The sequence below is a fragment of the Ranitomeya imitator genome, chromosome 1, assembly GCF_032444005.1.
Source record: "Ranitomeya imitator isolate aRanImi1 chromosome 1, aRanImi1.pri, whole genome shotgun sequence".
NCBI classification, from domain to species: Eukaryota; Metazoa; Chordata; class Amphibia; order Anura; family Dendrobatidae; genus Ranitomeya; species Ranitomeya imitator.
This window is the reverse complement of record NC_091282.1, coordinates 1056652508-1056667209: the sequence shown is the minus strand read 5'-3', so window position 1 is coordinate 1056667209 and position 14702 is coordinate 1056652508. Positions and strand designations below refer to the sequence as shown.

Below are 14702 nucleotides of genomic sequence, written 5' to 3'. Positions count from 1 at the left end.
CCTGCACCGCCGGCACATCGCGATCATCTTTGATCGCGGTGTGCCAGGGGTTAATGTGCCGGGGGCGGTCCGTGACCGCTCCTGGCACATAGTGCCGGATGTCAGCTGCGATAAACAGCTGACACCCGGCCGCGATCGGTGGCGCTCCCCCCGTGAGCGCCGCCGATCGCGCTGGACGTACTATCCCGTCCGTGGTCATGGGGGCCCACCCCACCTCGACGGGATAGTACGTCCCATGTCAGAAAGGGGTTAAAGAGAACATGTCACACTGAAAATGCTGTCCAATCTGCAGGCAGCATGTTATCGAGCAGGCGGAGCTGAGTGCATTGATATATAGTTTTGAGAGAAAAGATTTAGTATAATCTGCGGTTTCCTCATTTAATCTTTGCTCTTTCTGGGATTTTCGGTCCAGTGGGCGGTCCTATCAGTGACTGACAGCTCCCTCTCTAGGTACACTTATACAAAGAAATCTCTCAGTCACTCATAGGACCGCCCACTGGACCAATAAACTGAGAAAGAGCACAGGATTAAATGAGGAAAACACAGGTTATACTGAATATTGTTTCTCAAACCTGTAATTCAGACTGCTCAGCTCTTACTGCTCTATAACATGGTGCTAATAGATGAAAATACATTTTCATGGTAACAAGTCCTTTCAATGACATGATTTTTAACATTTAATTTACAGTCTTAATATACTGCAGTCACCATATTACATAGCACTATGTACTTGCAATTGCTCTTTTTGCCTTTCTACCCAGTTAATTATTTTCTTTTCCATTAGTCCTATGACAGAACGTGATTAAAACATACTAGCTGAATCCTAAGTGCCATGTAGAAACAGGAGGTCCATTTTTCCTGCATGAGTCATGAGTAACTGTAAAAGTGTCTGCCAGGGGGAGGAGCAGAGCAGCTGGGTCAGGAGTTGGAGAGGAGGATGACTCATGCAGGAAAGAGAGACTTCCTGTTTCTACATAGAGCAGAGAAAAGCAAAGTAGTATCTGGGTAGAAAGGGTAAAATTAAAAATTGTAAGTACACAGTGCTCTAAAATATGATGATTGCAATATATTTTTAGAGAATACAAACTTTGATAGGAGTAAATATTGTGAGGTTCACCTTGAAGAAAAAACTTTTATCCTTATTTTGTGGTCATGGAATGATTATTGTAATCTTTATTTTCTTTGTTTTACTGCTTTTGCAGAATACAGGAACTTTGGGGAAAAAAATGGGAAAAGCAAAGTCCAGCTGATTACTGTGTTTCCAATCTGCACCAATAAAGAGAAGAATTTCCATGGAGTTGAATTATCTTTTTCTCTTATTTATTTTTTTTGTATCACTGTCTTCTAAGAGCTTTTAGCCTTCTATATATTTTTTTTTTCTTCTGACGAGGCTGCATAACGTCTTGTTTTTTTGCAAAGTAGAGACAATTTCCATGTGACTTTTTGACAGTGAAGTGGAGTCGGACTTGCTGATTCGGAGTCCATTTTGGTGCAAACAGTATATAATGGACCGACTCCTAAAATGTATAATAATCTGGGTACAAGAGTTCAGTGCAGGATGTGCTAGAATTTTTTTCATAAGAATTTGGGAAAGTTATGAAATGTCTGTTCTGTTCCTGATCTAAGGATCTGGGCTTTTAGAAGAGATGAATCTGTGCTGCACTTTATGCACATGCTCAGTAATGAGGCAGTGGTGTGGAGTCGGAATTGTGGAAATTGAGGAGTCAGGAGGTTATGGCTTATCGTCTCCACAGCCCTACTTTTTGGTTACTGTTGATGGTTTTAATTTTTTTGTGGGGGGTGTTGGGAGGCAGAATGCACATGAACAGCGATTTTGGCATTTACTATTGTTTAACCCCTTAGTGACAGAGCCAATTTGGTACTTAATGACCGGGCCAATTTTTACAATTCTGACCACTGTCACTTTATGAGGTTATAACTCAGGAACGCTTCAACGGATTCCGCTGATTCTGAGATTGTTTTTTCGTGACATATTGTACTTCATGTTAGTGGTAACATTTCTTCGATACTACTTGCGATTATTTATGAAAAAAAAACGGAAATATGGCGAAAATTTTTTACATTTTGCAATTTTCAAACTTTGTATTTTTATGCCCTTAAATCAGAGAGATATGTCACGAAAAATAGTTAATAAATAACATTTCCCACATGTCTACTTTACATCAGCACAATTTTGGAAACAAATTTTTTTTTTGTTAGGGAGTTATAAGGGTTAAAAGTTGACCAGCAATTTCTCATTTTTACAACACCATTTTTTTTTTAGGGACCACATCACATTTGAAGTCATTTTGAGGGGTCTATATGATAGAAAATAATGAAGTGTGACACCATTCTAAAAACTACACCCCTCAAGGTTCTCAAAACCACATTCAAGAAGTTTATTAACCCTTTACGTGCTTCACAGGAACTGAAACAATGTGGAAGGAAAAAATGAACATTTAACTTTTTTTTGCAAACATCTTAATTCAGAACCATTTTTTTTTATTTTCACATGTGTAAAAACAGAAAAGTAATCATAAATTTTGTTATGCAATTTCTCCTGAACACGCCAATACCCCATGTGTGGGGGTAAACCACTTTTTGGGCGCACCGCAGAACTTGGAAGTGAAGGAGCGCCGTTTGACTTTTTCAATGCAGAATTGGCGGGAATTGAGATCGGACGCCATGTCACGTTTAGAGAGCCCCTGATGTGCCTAAACAGTGGAAACTCCCCACAAGTGACACCATTTTGGAAACTAGACCCCTAAGGAACTTATCTAAATGTGTGGTGAGCACTTTGAACCCCCATGTGCTTCACAGAAGTTAATAACGTAGAGCCGTGAAAATAAAAAAAATAAAAAAAAATTGAATTTTTTCTACAAAAATGATCTTTTTGCCCCCAAATTTTTATTTTCACAAGGGTAACAGGAGAAATTAGACCACAAAAGTTGTTGTGCAATTTCTCCTGAGTACGTCGATACCCAATATGTGGGGGTAAACCACTGTTTGGGCGTACGGCAGAGCTCGGAAGGGAAGGAGCGCCGTTTTGGAATGCAGACTTTGATAGAATGGTCTGTGGGCATTATGTTGCGATTGCAGAGCCCCTGATGTACCTAAACAGTAGTAACCCCCCACAAGTGACCCCATTTTGGAAACTAGACCCCCCAAGGAACTTATCTAGATGTGTGGTGAGAACTTTGAATGCCCAAGTGCTTCACAGAAGTTTAGAATGCAGAGTCGTGAAAAAAAAAAGATATTGTAGCCCCCAAGTTTTTATTTTCACAAGGGTAACAGGAGAAATTGGACCACTAAAGTTGTTGTTTAATTTATCCTGAGTACGCTGATGCCCCATATGTGGGGGTAACCCACTGTTTGGGCGCATGGCAGAGGTCAGAAGGGAGGGAGCACCATTTGACTTTTTGAGCGCAAAATTGGCTGTCGTGTTTGGAGACCCCCTGATGTAATTAAACAGTGGAAACCCCCCAATTCTAGCTCCAATCCTAACCCCAACACACCGCTAACCCTAATCCCAACCCGATCCATAATCCTAATCACTAACCCTAACGATAATCACAACCCTTACCCCAAAACAACCCTAATGTCAACCCTAACCATAACCCTAATCAAAACCCTAAATCCAACACACCCCTAATCCTAATCTCAACCCTAATCTCAAACCTAACCCTAATCCCAAGCGTAACCCTAATGCCAACCCTAATCCAAATACCAACCCTAATCCCAACTCTAACCCTAACTTTAGCCCCAACCCTAGCCCTAACTTTAGCCCCAACCCTAACCCTAACTTTAGCCCCAACCCGAAGGCTACTTTCACACTTGCGTCGTTTGGCATCCGTCGCAATCCGTCGTTTTGGACAAGAAACGGATCCTGCAAATGTGCCCGCAGGATGCGTTTTTTGCCCATAGACTTGTATTGCCGACGGATCGTGACGGATGGCCACACGTCGCGTCCGTCGTGCACTGGATCAGTGTTTTGGCGGACCGTCAGCACAAAAAAACGTTCAATGTAACGTTTTTTTGTACGTCCAATCCGCCATTTCTGACCGTGCATGCGTGGCCGTAACTCCGCCCCTCCTCCCCAGGACATAGATTGGGCAGCGGATGCATTGAAAAACTACATCCGCTGCCCACGTTGTGCACAATTTTCACAACGTGCATCGGTATGTTGGGCCGATGCATTGCGACGGCCCTGTACCGACGTAAGTGTGAAAGAAGCCTAACCCTAAATTTAGCGCCAACCCTAACCCTAAATTTAGCCCCAACCCTAACCCTAAATTTAGCCCTAACCCTAGCCCTAACCCTAGCCCTAACCCTAGCCGCTCTTCTCCTGCCGGCCGGCAGATGGAGACAGATGGCGGGCGCACTGCGCATGCGCCCGCCGTTTTCTTTTCCCCAGAAGACGCCAGCGGCCAGGAGGAGCCGCAGGAGGACCCAGGGACACCGGTAAGTATGATAGGGTCCCCGAATCCCCCTATTTCTCTGTCCTCTGATGTGCGATCACATCAGAGGACAGAGAATTACACTTTCCTTTTTTTTTTTTTTTGCGGTCGCCGGTAAACAGTTAATTACCGGCGATCGCAAAATAGGGGTCGGTAAAACCGACCCCGATCATGCTCTTTGGGGTCTCGGCTACCCCAGGTAGCCGAGACCCCAAAGATTCACCCGGGGCCGGCCGTTGGGCGCACTACGCATGCGCCCGCCATTTTGAAGATGGCGGCGCCCACCGGGAGCCACGAGGAGCACCGGGGGAGATAGGTGAGTATCGGGGGGGCGATCAGGGACCCCTTTTCTCTGTCCTCTGATGTGCGATCACATCGGAGGACAGAGAGATTAAAAAGAAATCGCTTTTTTTTTTTTTGCGATCGCCAGTAAACGGTTAATTACCGGCGATCGCAAAAGCGGGGTCGGTACAAAACCCCCCGAATCATGTTCTCTGGGGTCTCGGCTACCCCCGGCAGCCGAGACCCCGGAGAAAATCCGACTCTGGGGGGGCGCTATTTACTTTTTCCATAGCGCCGTTAATTAACGGCGCTGTGGTTTAAGTACCCTTAGCGGCCGCCGTTAAAAGGCGTATCGGCGGTCGCTAAGGGGTTAAAGAAGTTGTCCACTTTTGATGACAATGGTTTCTAACGTAAATATATGTAATTAGGGGTCAAAATCACCTGTCATTTTCCAAAAAGCGTAGGATGACGCCTGATCCATGAAGCAATTCACACCAGCACGACAGTGTGACATCACGAGTGCTCTCCTCTGCCTTCAGCGTCTATCAGCTGTTCCCTCGGAAGACTAGCACAGAGCGTGTGCCACCGGCCGTGGCACGGCTCATTAAGGCTAGGTTCACATCGCGTTAGTGCCATCCGTTTAACGGATGCACTAAGGCTGATGCCCAAAATCGCTTTTTTGCTACAATCGCGCTAACGCATGGTACCATTGCGTTGGCATGCGTTAGCAATAGAGGTCTATGCACAGCGAACGTGTCGGTTTGCTGTGCATTAGACCTAACGTACCCGAAAACGCTGTAAACCGCGTCCGAGGGTGCGTCACAAAGTAATGCATCATCACAAAGTTAGGATGCGTTACGATAATGTAAGTCTACATTGCGTTAGTGCCGCTAAGTAACGGATCCGTTAAACGGATCACCCTAACGCAATGTGAAACTAGCCTAACTACGCTTTTAGCATGCAGGTTTATCATTGCCTCGGAATCTGGACTGACACCACGAGGATACAGCTTTCTACACACAGGAAAGCCATTGCTTCAAGATCTGGGCTGACCCTACAAGGTACACTGCCACTTATATATCAATTGCAGACGAATATTGCCTCCTGATGCTGGACTTTTACTTTCCTTGCTGCTAATCACTATGCACTTTATATATTAGTCCGCTAAGTGCTAATCCCTAGTAGTTATATGCGGTCAGATTTTTTGTGGTATAGTCTGTAGTTGTACCGTTCTGTGTGTCCTTTGCCTAGTTTTATATTAAACTGCACGTTGTCTATATTATTGCTACGATCCCTAACTGCCCCCTTATCAGCTCTTGTGAAGAGTGAATTATACAGATTCTTTATATCCCCAACTAGACAAATTGTGGTATTTGCCTTTATTTGCTGCTAGTTAGAACCTCAGATATAAGCGCCACTGTGTTACCTACATCTCGAATATCCCCTATTTGCAATTTTGGTGGGTAACCGCTTACCCACTAAACTGCACTAAAGTGCCAAACCGATTGCAGAAAAGGAGGCACTTGTTGGGCATTAGTTCTAACAGTTATTAACAAACTCAGAACTATTGATGTGTTCAGTCCACATATATTTCCATTTTTGAGCTTTTAAAGTTGATTTTTACAATAGATTTTGAATAAAGAAAAAAAGATTCCATACAAGAACACATCTTTTTTAGGCAATAAAGATCTCAGACTCGTCAATATGAGCAATAATATATTGTATATATATGCACTCAGTACCTTGAGCTTGCCCAGCCAGTAAGAAGGTTTGTAGAAGCCCAAAGAAGAAGTCCTAATCCAAGTCCTATTGTCTTTACAATTGGAACGACAGTAATATTACCTGGAACGAAAAAACTAAATTACAGAGTGGCACAAATATCTGATTTTAGATGGTTTTCTACAACCAATAGCCCTCTCATAAGTGTGCCTAGTGAAAGTCAGTGATGGTGCCCCCTGCGGGACCTAATCTATCATCCATCTACAGCAGGGGTGGGGGATATTTTTTCTACCAAGGGCCATTTGGATATTTATACCATCCTTCGGGGGCTGTACAAACTCCGCCCACAAAGTGCATCCTGACTCTGGCACTGGTGTCAGGACGTAATCTTTCATTGCATGCCCTTCAGTGTTCAGTAGTGAACCCTGTGTGTGTGCTAACAGAGCAAGAAGAAATTAATGAGCTGGTGGCAATCAAAATACAGCTGCCTGCCCAAGAATGTGGTCCCTGAGAATCTGCTGGGGGGTCTGATAAAAGGTCATCAAAGGGCCGTAAATGGCCCTGAGGTTCCCCACCCCTGATCCACAGCTTAGAAACTCATTATGCAAGGTCAGGCCTAGCAGGAACCTCAGAGCCATAATGCTGCGTAGATGATTGCAATGGCAAGGAAGCAACATCCTGATGAGCAGTCACACACCCATCATCCATGATGGGGGCAGTCACATGGTTACTTGTAGTGCGCCATGCTGGCTAACATACTATCACGCCTACACTATTACATCAGTCAGACCGCCACACCCTCGGCGTGCATCACACAACGACCTGACAATCTCTGTATGTATTATCTGTAATGTATTACTAGATAAAGGCTATTCAGTCAGTTCCCAGAAAGACACAAAAAACACCACAAAACTATTTGGGAAAATTGGCCTTTCATTAGCATTTTACATGTGTTCATGAGACAGATGGCTGTTTAGCATTTCAATTACACACTGATAAGGCACCATATAGGAATGGTACCTCTATCACGAGTCTAATTTAGCCTCAGTGGCCGGTGTGAAAAATCACAAGATTTTTTTTTTTTTTTTCTTTTGTAATAAAATCAATTTAAAAAATACATTTAACACAAAAATGTAAAGTTTATTTTTGTTAAAACGATAAATGACGGGTGCACTAATCCCTTATACAGGGCTCCCCAGGCAGGCGGAGAGCATCGTACTGCCATTACAGGGACCCCCTATTGTTTCTGTGTCCCCATGATTGTCCCTGAAGTACGCCCCTCATATGATCAGCATTTCCAACATGGGCTTTTAATAAAAGTATATAAAACAGTTATTATTCTGTCTCTAGAATGGCCTTGAAGACACAGCAGAGATGCGGCCTCTTATTCAGAGCACACAACACAATACTGAATGTCCTGGGTGCGTCCTGAGGCCACAATGTACAGTGTCATCTGCCTCACTCAGCGGTGACAACACAGACAGACAGGAGTGGTTTTGTCTCGTTTCCTTGAGTAACATTATGGAACGTTGCGAGATCATTGTACTTTAGTAAGAACAATTGCTCGAACACTAGACTAACATACAAAAGCTTTCTGGTGTCTCAGGTGGTGACTATATGTTTTCTCCGTGCTCGCATGAAGAAAATGTAAAGGCTAAAGACACATATAGAGGGAATCTGTCATCAGGTTTTTGCTATGTAATCTGAAAACAGCATGACGTAGGGGCAGAGAGTCTGATTCCAGTGATGTGTCATTTACACACAATCAGCAGGAAATCATCACTACAGGACTAGGTTTCTTGTGACATGTAGTCCTCCTAATCTGTGTAACCCTGCCCCCTACACTGTTTAGCAGTTTTCTGCCTATGCAGTGTAACCAGAAAGCTGCCAATCAGTTATGTGGGTGGAGTCACACAGAACTCAGCAAACTGAGAACTGAAGCAGAGAAAACAGCATAAAGACCAGTAAATGGTACATTGCAGGAATCAGGGTCTCAGCTCCTGCATCTTTCTGCTCTCAGATTACAAAACCGGCTGACAGATTCCCTTTGACAAAATAAGACTCTGAAGCCGTATGTAAGGGCAGTCTCACACGTCCAGATAATTCCGGTACCGGAAAAATCGGTACCGAAATTATCCGTGTCCGTGTGCCGGTGCATTTCTGTGGCACATCAGTGTGGCACACGTGTGCCGCCCATGTGCCCACTGGGTACCACACGCACCGTGCAGGAGACAGCGCTAAAGTTTAGCGCTGTCCCCTGCATCTGGTGCTGAAGCCGCGATTCATATCTTCCCTGCAGCAGCGTTTGCTGTAGAGAAGATATGAATAATTGTGATTAAAATAAATATCCATGTGCCCGAGACCCCTCCCACCCCCTGTGCGCCCCCCGCTGTCATTAAAATACTCACCTGGCTCCCTCGCTGGCTGGCGCTGCTTCCTGTCCTGGCCGCACCTTCTACTGTATGAGCGGTCACGTGGGGCCGCTCATTTACAGTAATGAATATGCGGCTCCACCCCTATGGGAGGTGGAGCAGCATATTCATGATTGTAATGGGCGGCCCCACGTGACTGCTCATACAGTAGAAGGTGCGGCCAGGACAGGAAGCAGCGCCAGCCAGCGAGGGAGCCGGGTGAGTATTTTAATAACAGCGGGGGGGCGCACAAGGGGTGGGAGGGGGGTTTACACATGGATATTTATTTTAAACACGATTATTCATATCTTCTCTACAGCAAACGCTGCTGCAGGGAAGATATGAATCGCGGCTTCAGCACCAGTGGGGGGGACAGCGCTTACAGTAGCGCTGTCTCCTGCACGGCACACGGACTGCACACGGACAACGTGTGGCAGGTAATGAATATTTGGGTCAAAAAGTAGCAAAAACAGCAAAACTGGAATGAAAACAAAATGCGCTTTTTTTTTTTTTTTTACCTGTAGCCCAAACACAGCCTCCAACCATAGCGAGAGGCCAGAACCTGGGGCAATGAAGAATTAAATTGACCACTAAAGCCACTATCCATATTGACGCGCAGAGAATCCACTGGAAGAACATGCCTGAAGACAGAAAACAGATTCACTGACAGTAAGTGAAAGCCATCATCTGAAAAGTGTGCATGCTTCTGTAAGATTTCCGCACAATTTAGGCTCAGCGCACACTGCGGTTTCTACTACTAGAAGATAGTATTCTACTACAAGAGAAGATAGTATTCTGCTACAGGTGGATCTGGATAAGTTGGAAACTTGGGCTGAAAGGTGGCAGATGAGGTTTAACAATGATAAATATAAGGTTATACACATGGGAAGAAGGAATCAATATCACCATTACACACTGAACGGGAAACCACTGGGTAAATCTGACAGGGAGAAGGACTTGGGGATCCTAGTTAATGATAAACTTACCTGGAGCAGCCAGTGCCAGGCAGCAGCTGCCAAGGCAAACAGGATCATGGGGTGCATTAAAAGAGGTCTGGATACACATGATGAGAGCATTATACTGCCTCTGTACAAATCCCTAGTTAGACCGCACATGGAGTACTGTGTCCAGTTTTGGGCACCGGTGCTCAGGAAGGATATAATGGAACTAGAGAGAGTACAAAGGAGGGCAACAAAATTAATAAAGGGGATGGGAGAACTACAATACCCAGATAGATTAGCGAAATTAGGATTATTTAGTCTAGAAAAAAGACGACTGAGGGGCGATCTAATAACCATGTATAAGTATATAAGGGGACAATACAAATATCTAGCTGAGGATCCGTTTATACCAAGGAAGGTGACGGGCACAAGGGGGCATTCTTTGCGTCTGGAGGAGAGAAGGTTTTTCCACCAACATAGAAGAGGATTCTTTACTGTTAGGGCAGTGAGAATCTGGAATTGCTTGCCTGAGGAGGTGGTGATGGCGAACTCAGTCGAGGGGTTCAAGAGAGGCCTGGATGTCTTCCTGGAGCAGAACAATATTGTATCATACAATTATTAGGTTCTGTAGAAGGACGTAGATCTGGGGATTTATTATGATGGAATATAGGCTGAACTGGATGGACAAATGTCTTTTTTCGGCCTTACTAACTATGTTACTATGTTACTAGACTCTTCAGGTATATGAGTAAAAGTGATGGCATCCGTCCATAACAGGGCTCCAAAGAAATAAATCCTATACCGCAAGTTATACATTTCTTATGGTGGCCCCCTGTACAGGAAAGAGCATACCAGCCAAATGCAGGTGAAAGACCGCTATGCTGGTGTCACAAGGAGGTTGTAGCAAGTATCACCACCTGTCATGGCGGCATCAGTGTCTGTGCAACCCACAGATTCTTACACTCTTCCTTCTAACTGCATTGATGCCTATGCTCAAAGCAGGGTGAGTCCGGCAACGACTCAGAGCTGCAGCTCCTGGAAAGGTTGGCAAGAGTTAAATCTTTGCTGGGCTAAGGTTGTTATTCTCCTTTAGCCACAAGCTGTGGGAAAACAAGTCATGTCTGCTCACCTAAATATGCTGGCTTTGCTATGCAGGTAACGCCAGCTATAGTCTAGTCTGGTTTGGAGAGGTGGACACATCCTGGTTAACAGGTGGTTATTCCAAAGCTGTTGTGAGTGGTGTTTGGTGAAGCCTTTCCTTTTTCCTTGGTATCTTTACGTTACTTTGTTGCCTCACGGGCTCTACACTTTTGTGCCTTAGTGTCTTTCCCTGTGAAAGTGCTGTGTGACTGTGCTTCTGTTTTGCCCTGTCTGTCTTGTTTGTGTTCTCCCCATACATATAACAGATTAGTGATGCTCCCCAACATCAGGGGTAATATAGGGATTGCTAGGGACCCCTAGCCTGAGGAACAGTATAGGAGACCATTTGCAATTCCAGTCACAACATGACAGCTGTCCTCTAGGGAAACGAATAAAAGGCTATGGAAACAATGAACTGTATGAGAGGAGCGTTTCCAAGGCTGCAGACAATGTTCTCTCAGACTGAGTTACATAGATTGCTGAATATACAACCCCTGGAAACAATTATGGAATCACTGGCCTTGGAGGACGTTCATTCAGTTGTTTAATTTTGTAGAAAAAAAAGCAGATCACAGACATGGCACAAAACTAATGTCATTTCAAATGGCAACTTTCTGGCTTTAAGAAACACTTAAAAAAAAAAAAAAATCAAGGACGAAAAATGTGGTGGTCAGTAATGGTTATTTTTTTTTAACCAAGAATAGGGGAAAAATTATGGAGTCTCTCAATTCTGAGGAAAAAATTATGGAATCACCCTGTAAATTTTCATACCCAAAAACAACACCTGCATCAAATTAGATCTGCTCGTTAGTCTGCATCTAAAAAGGAGCGATCACACCTGGGAGAGCTGTTGGACCAAGTGGACTGACATGAATCATGGCTCCAAGACCAGAGATGTCAATTGAAACAAAGGAGAGGATCATCAAACTCTTATAAGAGGGTAGATCATCACGCAATGTTACAAAAGATGTTGGTTGTTCACAGTCAGCTGTGTCTAAAATCTGGACCAGCCTGTAATTTGATTTTCCACTTTGATTTTGAGCATCATTACAAATTGAGATCTCCATGGGATATTAGTTGTGATTTACGTTGATAATTTTTAGGTTTTATTGTTCTCAACGCATTCCACTATGTAATGAATAAAGATTTGCCACTGGAATATTTCATTCAGTGATACTAGAATGTGGGATTTTAGCGTTCCCTTTATTTTTTTGTGCAGTGTATGTCAGTACACGGGACATGTAACACAACATTCACCCAAAATACACATAAAACATGGTGAAGCGTACACCAGGATTCCTTACCATCGCCAGTGTCAAACTTCTTTACAGGGACAAAGTTAGACCCATATAAAACAACAGATATGACGGAGGATGTGAAGCCGAGGGCTAAATGAGAACGGTTACTGCTGTCAGTATGGTTACTGTCCGGTAGCCAGTCCTCCATGACTCCGTTGTTACAGGATCTCTCTCTCAACCTACAAAATAAAATAATAAAAATTACCTTTCAATAGAAAGTCTAAAAAAAAGTTACGCTGCCAATCTTCATAATCACGATTAGGTGATGGTTACGCAGATATCAACCCTAAAACGTCCGGTGTTCTAGTTACACTTACCACATGTGCCAGGAAAACACAACAGCGCCATCGGTAACGCATAGACTATAATGGCATCTAACATCCATCATGAGCTTTTCAGCAGCTACTACAGCCGATGGGTGACGTATGGCATCGGATCACTATCCATTACCTACATGTATGTTGTGACTAGTTACTGAAGAGGTCCTCATGTATAGATGCCCGGGATACATGTTATACATACCACTCCGCCATATGGAATGAATGGCGCGGTGGTAGCGGCACTGAACTGGTGCACGGACGGTCCATTCTAACAGGGAAGAACGTGTCCAGTTCTGGCAGGCAGTGCTTGTCCCAGCGGTCTGCCCCCCGCCACACCATAAAGGTATAACCTATACTGTGATCATTGCTTCAGAGGAGGACCCCTTTAAGGGAATAGGAGAGCTTAACAACAGTCACATTTCATTTATCAAGTTAGCAGTGTTAACAGTAGAACTGCCGGATGTGCAAGAACCATGGGAGTTGTAGTTATACGAATAACGCTGTATTGCAGGTATATGAGCGCTCACTGTCTGGGCACTCGCACTGACCCGCACCTAATGTCACCGCACATAGCAGCGCCCCGCACCGTGCAGAGAAATAACACAGCCGCCCACTCACCAGCTCCGCCGCGCACTCCCGGACGGCGCTGAAACGTGTCAGGTGACTTTCTTCCTGATCACGTGATCGAGAAGTCCGGCTCTGTATTGTGTCCGCTCACCTCCAAGCCGGGGAGCAGCGCGGGTGGGCGTGGTGTGTGGGCGTGGTCTGTGAGCCAGTGCTGGTGGGCGGCACACAGGAGGGGGCTGCTCTGCTTTATTTACTAATCTCTTTCTACATAAAGCTTCTACCAATGTAAATAGCTCAGAAGTAAAGAACACATAATTGCACGTAGGTCACAATTTAAGTAATAAGATCAATTCTTTAAACATTGGAGAAATGTATTTTGCCTTCGGTATTTGGTTTTTTAAAACTCAAACTACAGTATATGATGGAACTGGAGATAATCCTCTCGGTGTGTTATAAAGGATGTAGCGGTGTACATCTATTAGCAGCAGACGGGGCTGCCACCAGGAATTTCAGGGCCCCATACTGGCTCCACCCCAGCTCTGCCTGCAACCCTCCAACCTTGCACAGTCCCATCACCTACTCTTGGAAAGACTCCACATCATCACCAATCACACGTTTACATTCCCATCGAATACCATATAACACACCCTCCATCTTTGGGCATCCACTCTACCCTCCCATGTGACATCTATGGGCATTCTCTCCACCCTCCCATGTGACCTTTTCGGGCATCCTTACTACCCTCCCATGTGACCTTTTTGGGCATCTTCCCCACCCTCCCATGTGACCTCTTTGTGCATCCTCCCCATCCTCCCATGTGACCTCTTTGGGCATCCTCCCCATCCTCCCATGTGATCTCTTCAGGCATCCTCCCCATCCTCCCATGTGACCTCTTTGGGCATCCTCCCCATCCTCCCATGTGATCTCTTCAGGCATCTTCCCCACCCTCCCATGTGATCTATTCAGGCATCCTCCCCATCCTCCCATGTGACCTCTTTGTGCATCCTCCCCACCCTCCCATGTGATCTCTTTGGCCATTCTCTCCACCCTCCCATGTGACCTTTTCGGGCATCCTTACTACCCTCCCATGTGACCTCTTCAGGCATCCTCCCCACCCTCCCATGTGACCTCTTTGGGCATCCTCCCCACCCTCCCATGTGATCTCTTCAGGCATCCTCCCCACCCTCCCATGTGACCTCTTCAGGCATCCTCCCCACCCTCCCATGTGACCTCTTTGGCCATCCTCTCCACCCTCCCATGTGACCTCTTTATGCATCCTCCCCACCCTCCCATGTGACCTCTTTGGCCATCCTCTCCACCCTCCCATGTCACCTTTTCAGGCATCCTCCCTACCCTCCCATGTGACCTCTTTGGCCATCCTCCCCACCCTCCCATGTCACCTTTTCAGGCATCCTCTCCACCCTCCCATGTCACCTTTTCAGGCATCCTCCCTACCCTCCCATGTGACCTCTTTGGCCATCCTCCCCACCCTCCCATGTGACCTCTTTGGCCATCCTCTCCACCCTCCCATGTGACCTCTTTATGCATCCTCCCCACCCTCCCATGT

The 14702-nt window shown here is 45.3% G+C and overlaps 1 protein-coding gene across 2 annotated transcripts in view; it reads right to left on the bottom strand.

Moving 5' to 3' along the window:
- TMEM144 (transmembrane protein 144) overlaps window positions 1-13298 on the bottom strand; it is a 45352-nt gene extending 32054 nt beyond the window's left edge. The window contains exons 1-4 of one of the 2 annotated variants that reach the window (XM_069744131.1): window positions 13187-13298; window positions 12255-12427; window positions 9388-9510; window positions 6482-6581 (exon numbers count right to left, since the gene is read on the bottom strand). In XM_069744131.1, the coding sequence (XP_069600232.1) occupies window positions 6482-6581; window positions 9388-9510; window positions 12255-12396 (365 nt within the window). In that variant the 5' untranslated portion in view covers window positions 12397-12427; window positions 13187-13298. The remainder of the gene's footprint in view (window positions 1-6481; window positions 6582-9387; window positions 9511-12254; window positions 12428-13186) is intronic. The other variant, XM_069744132.1, reaches the window with a different exon arrangement.
- Window positions 13299-14702: the final 1404 nt, after the last annotated feature.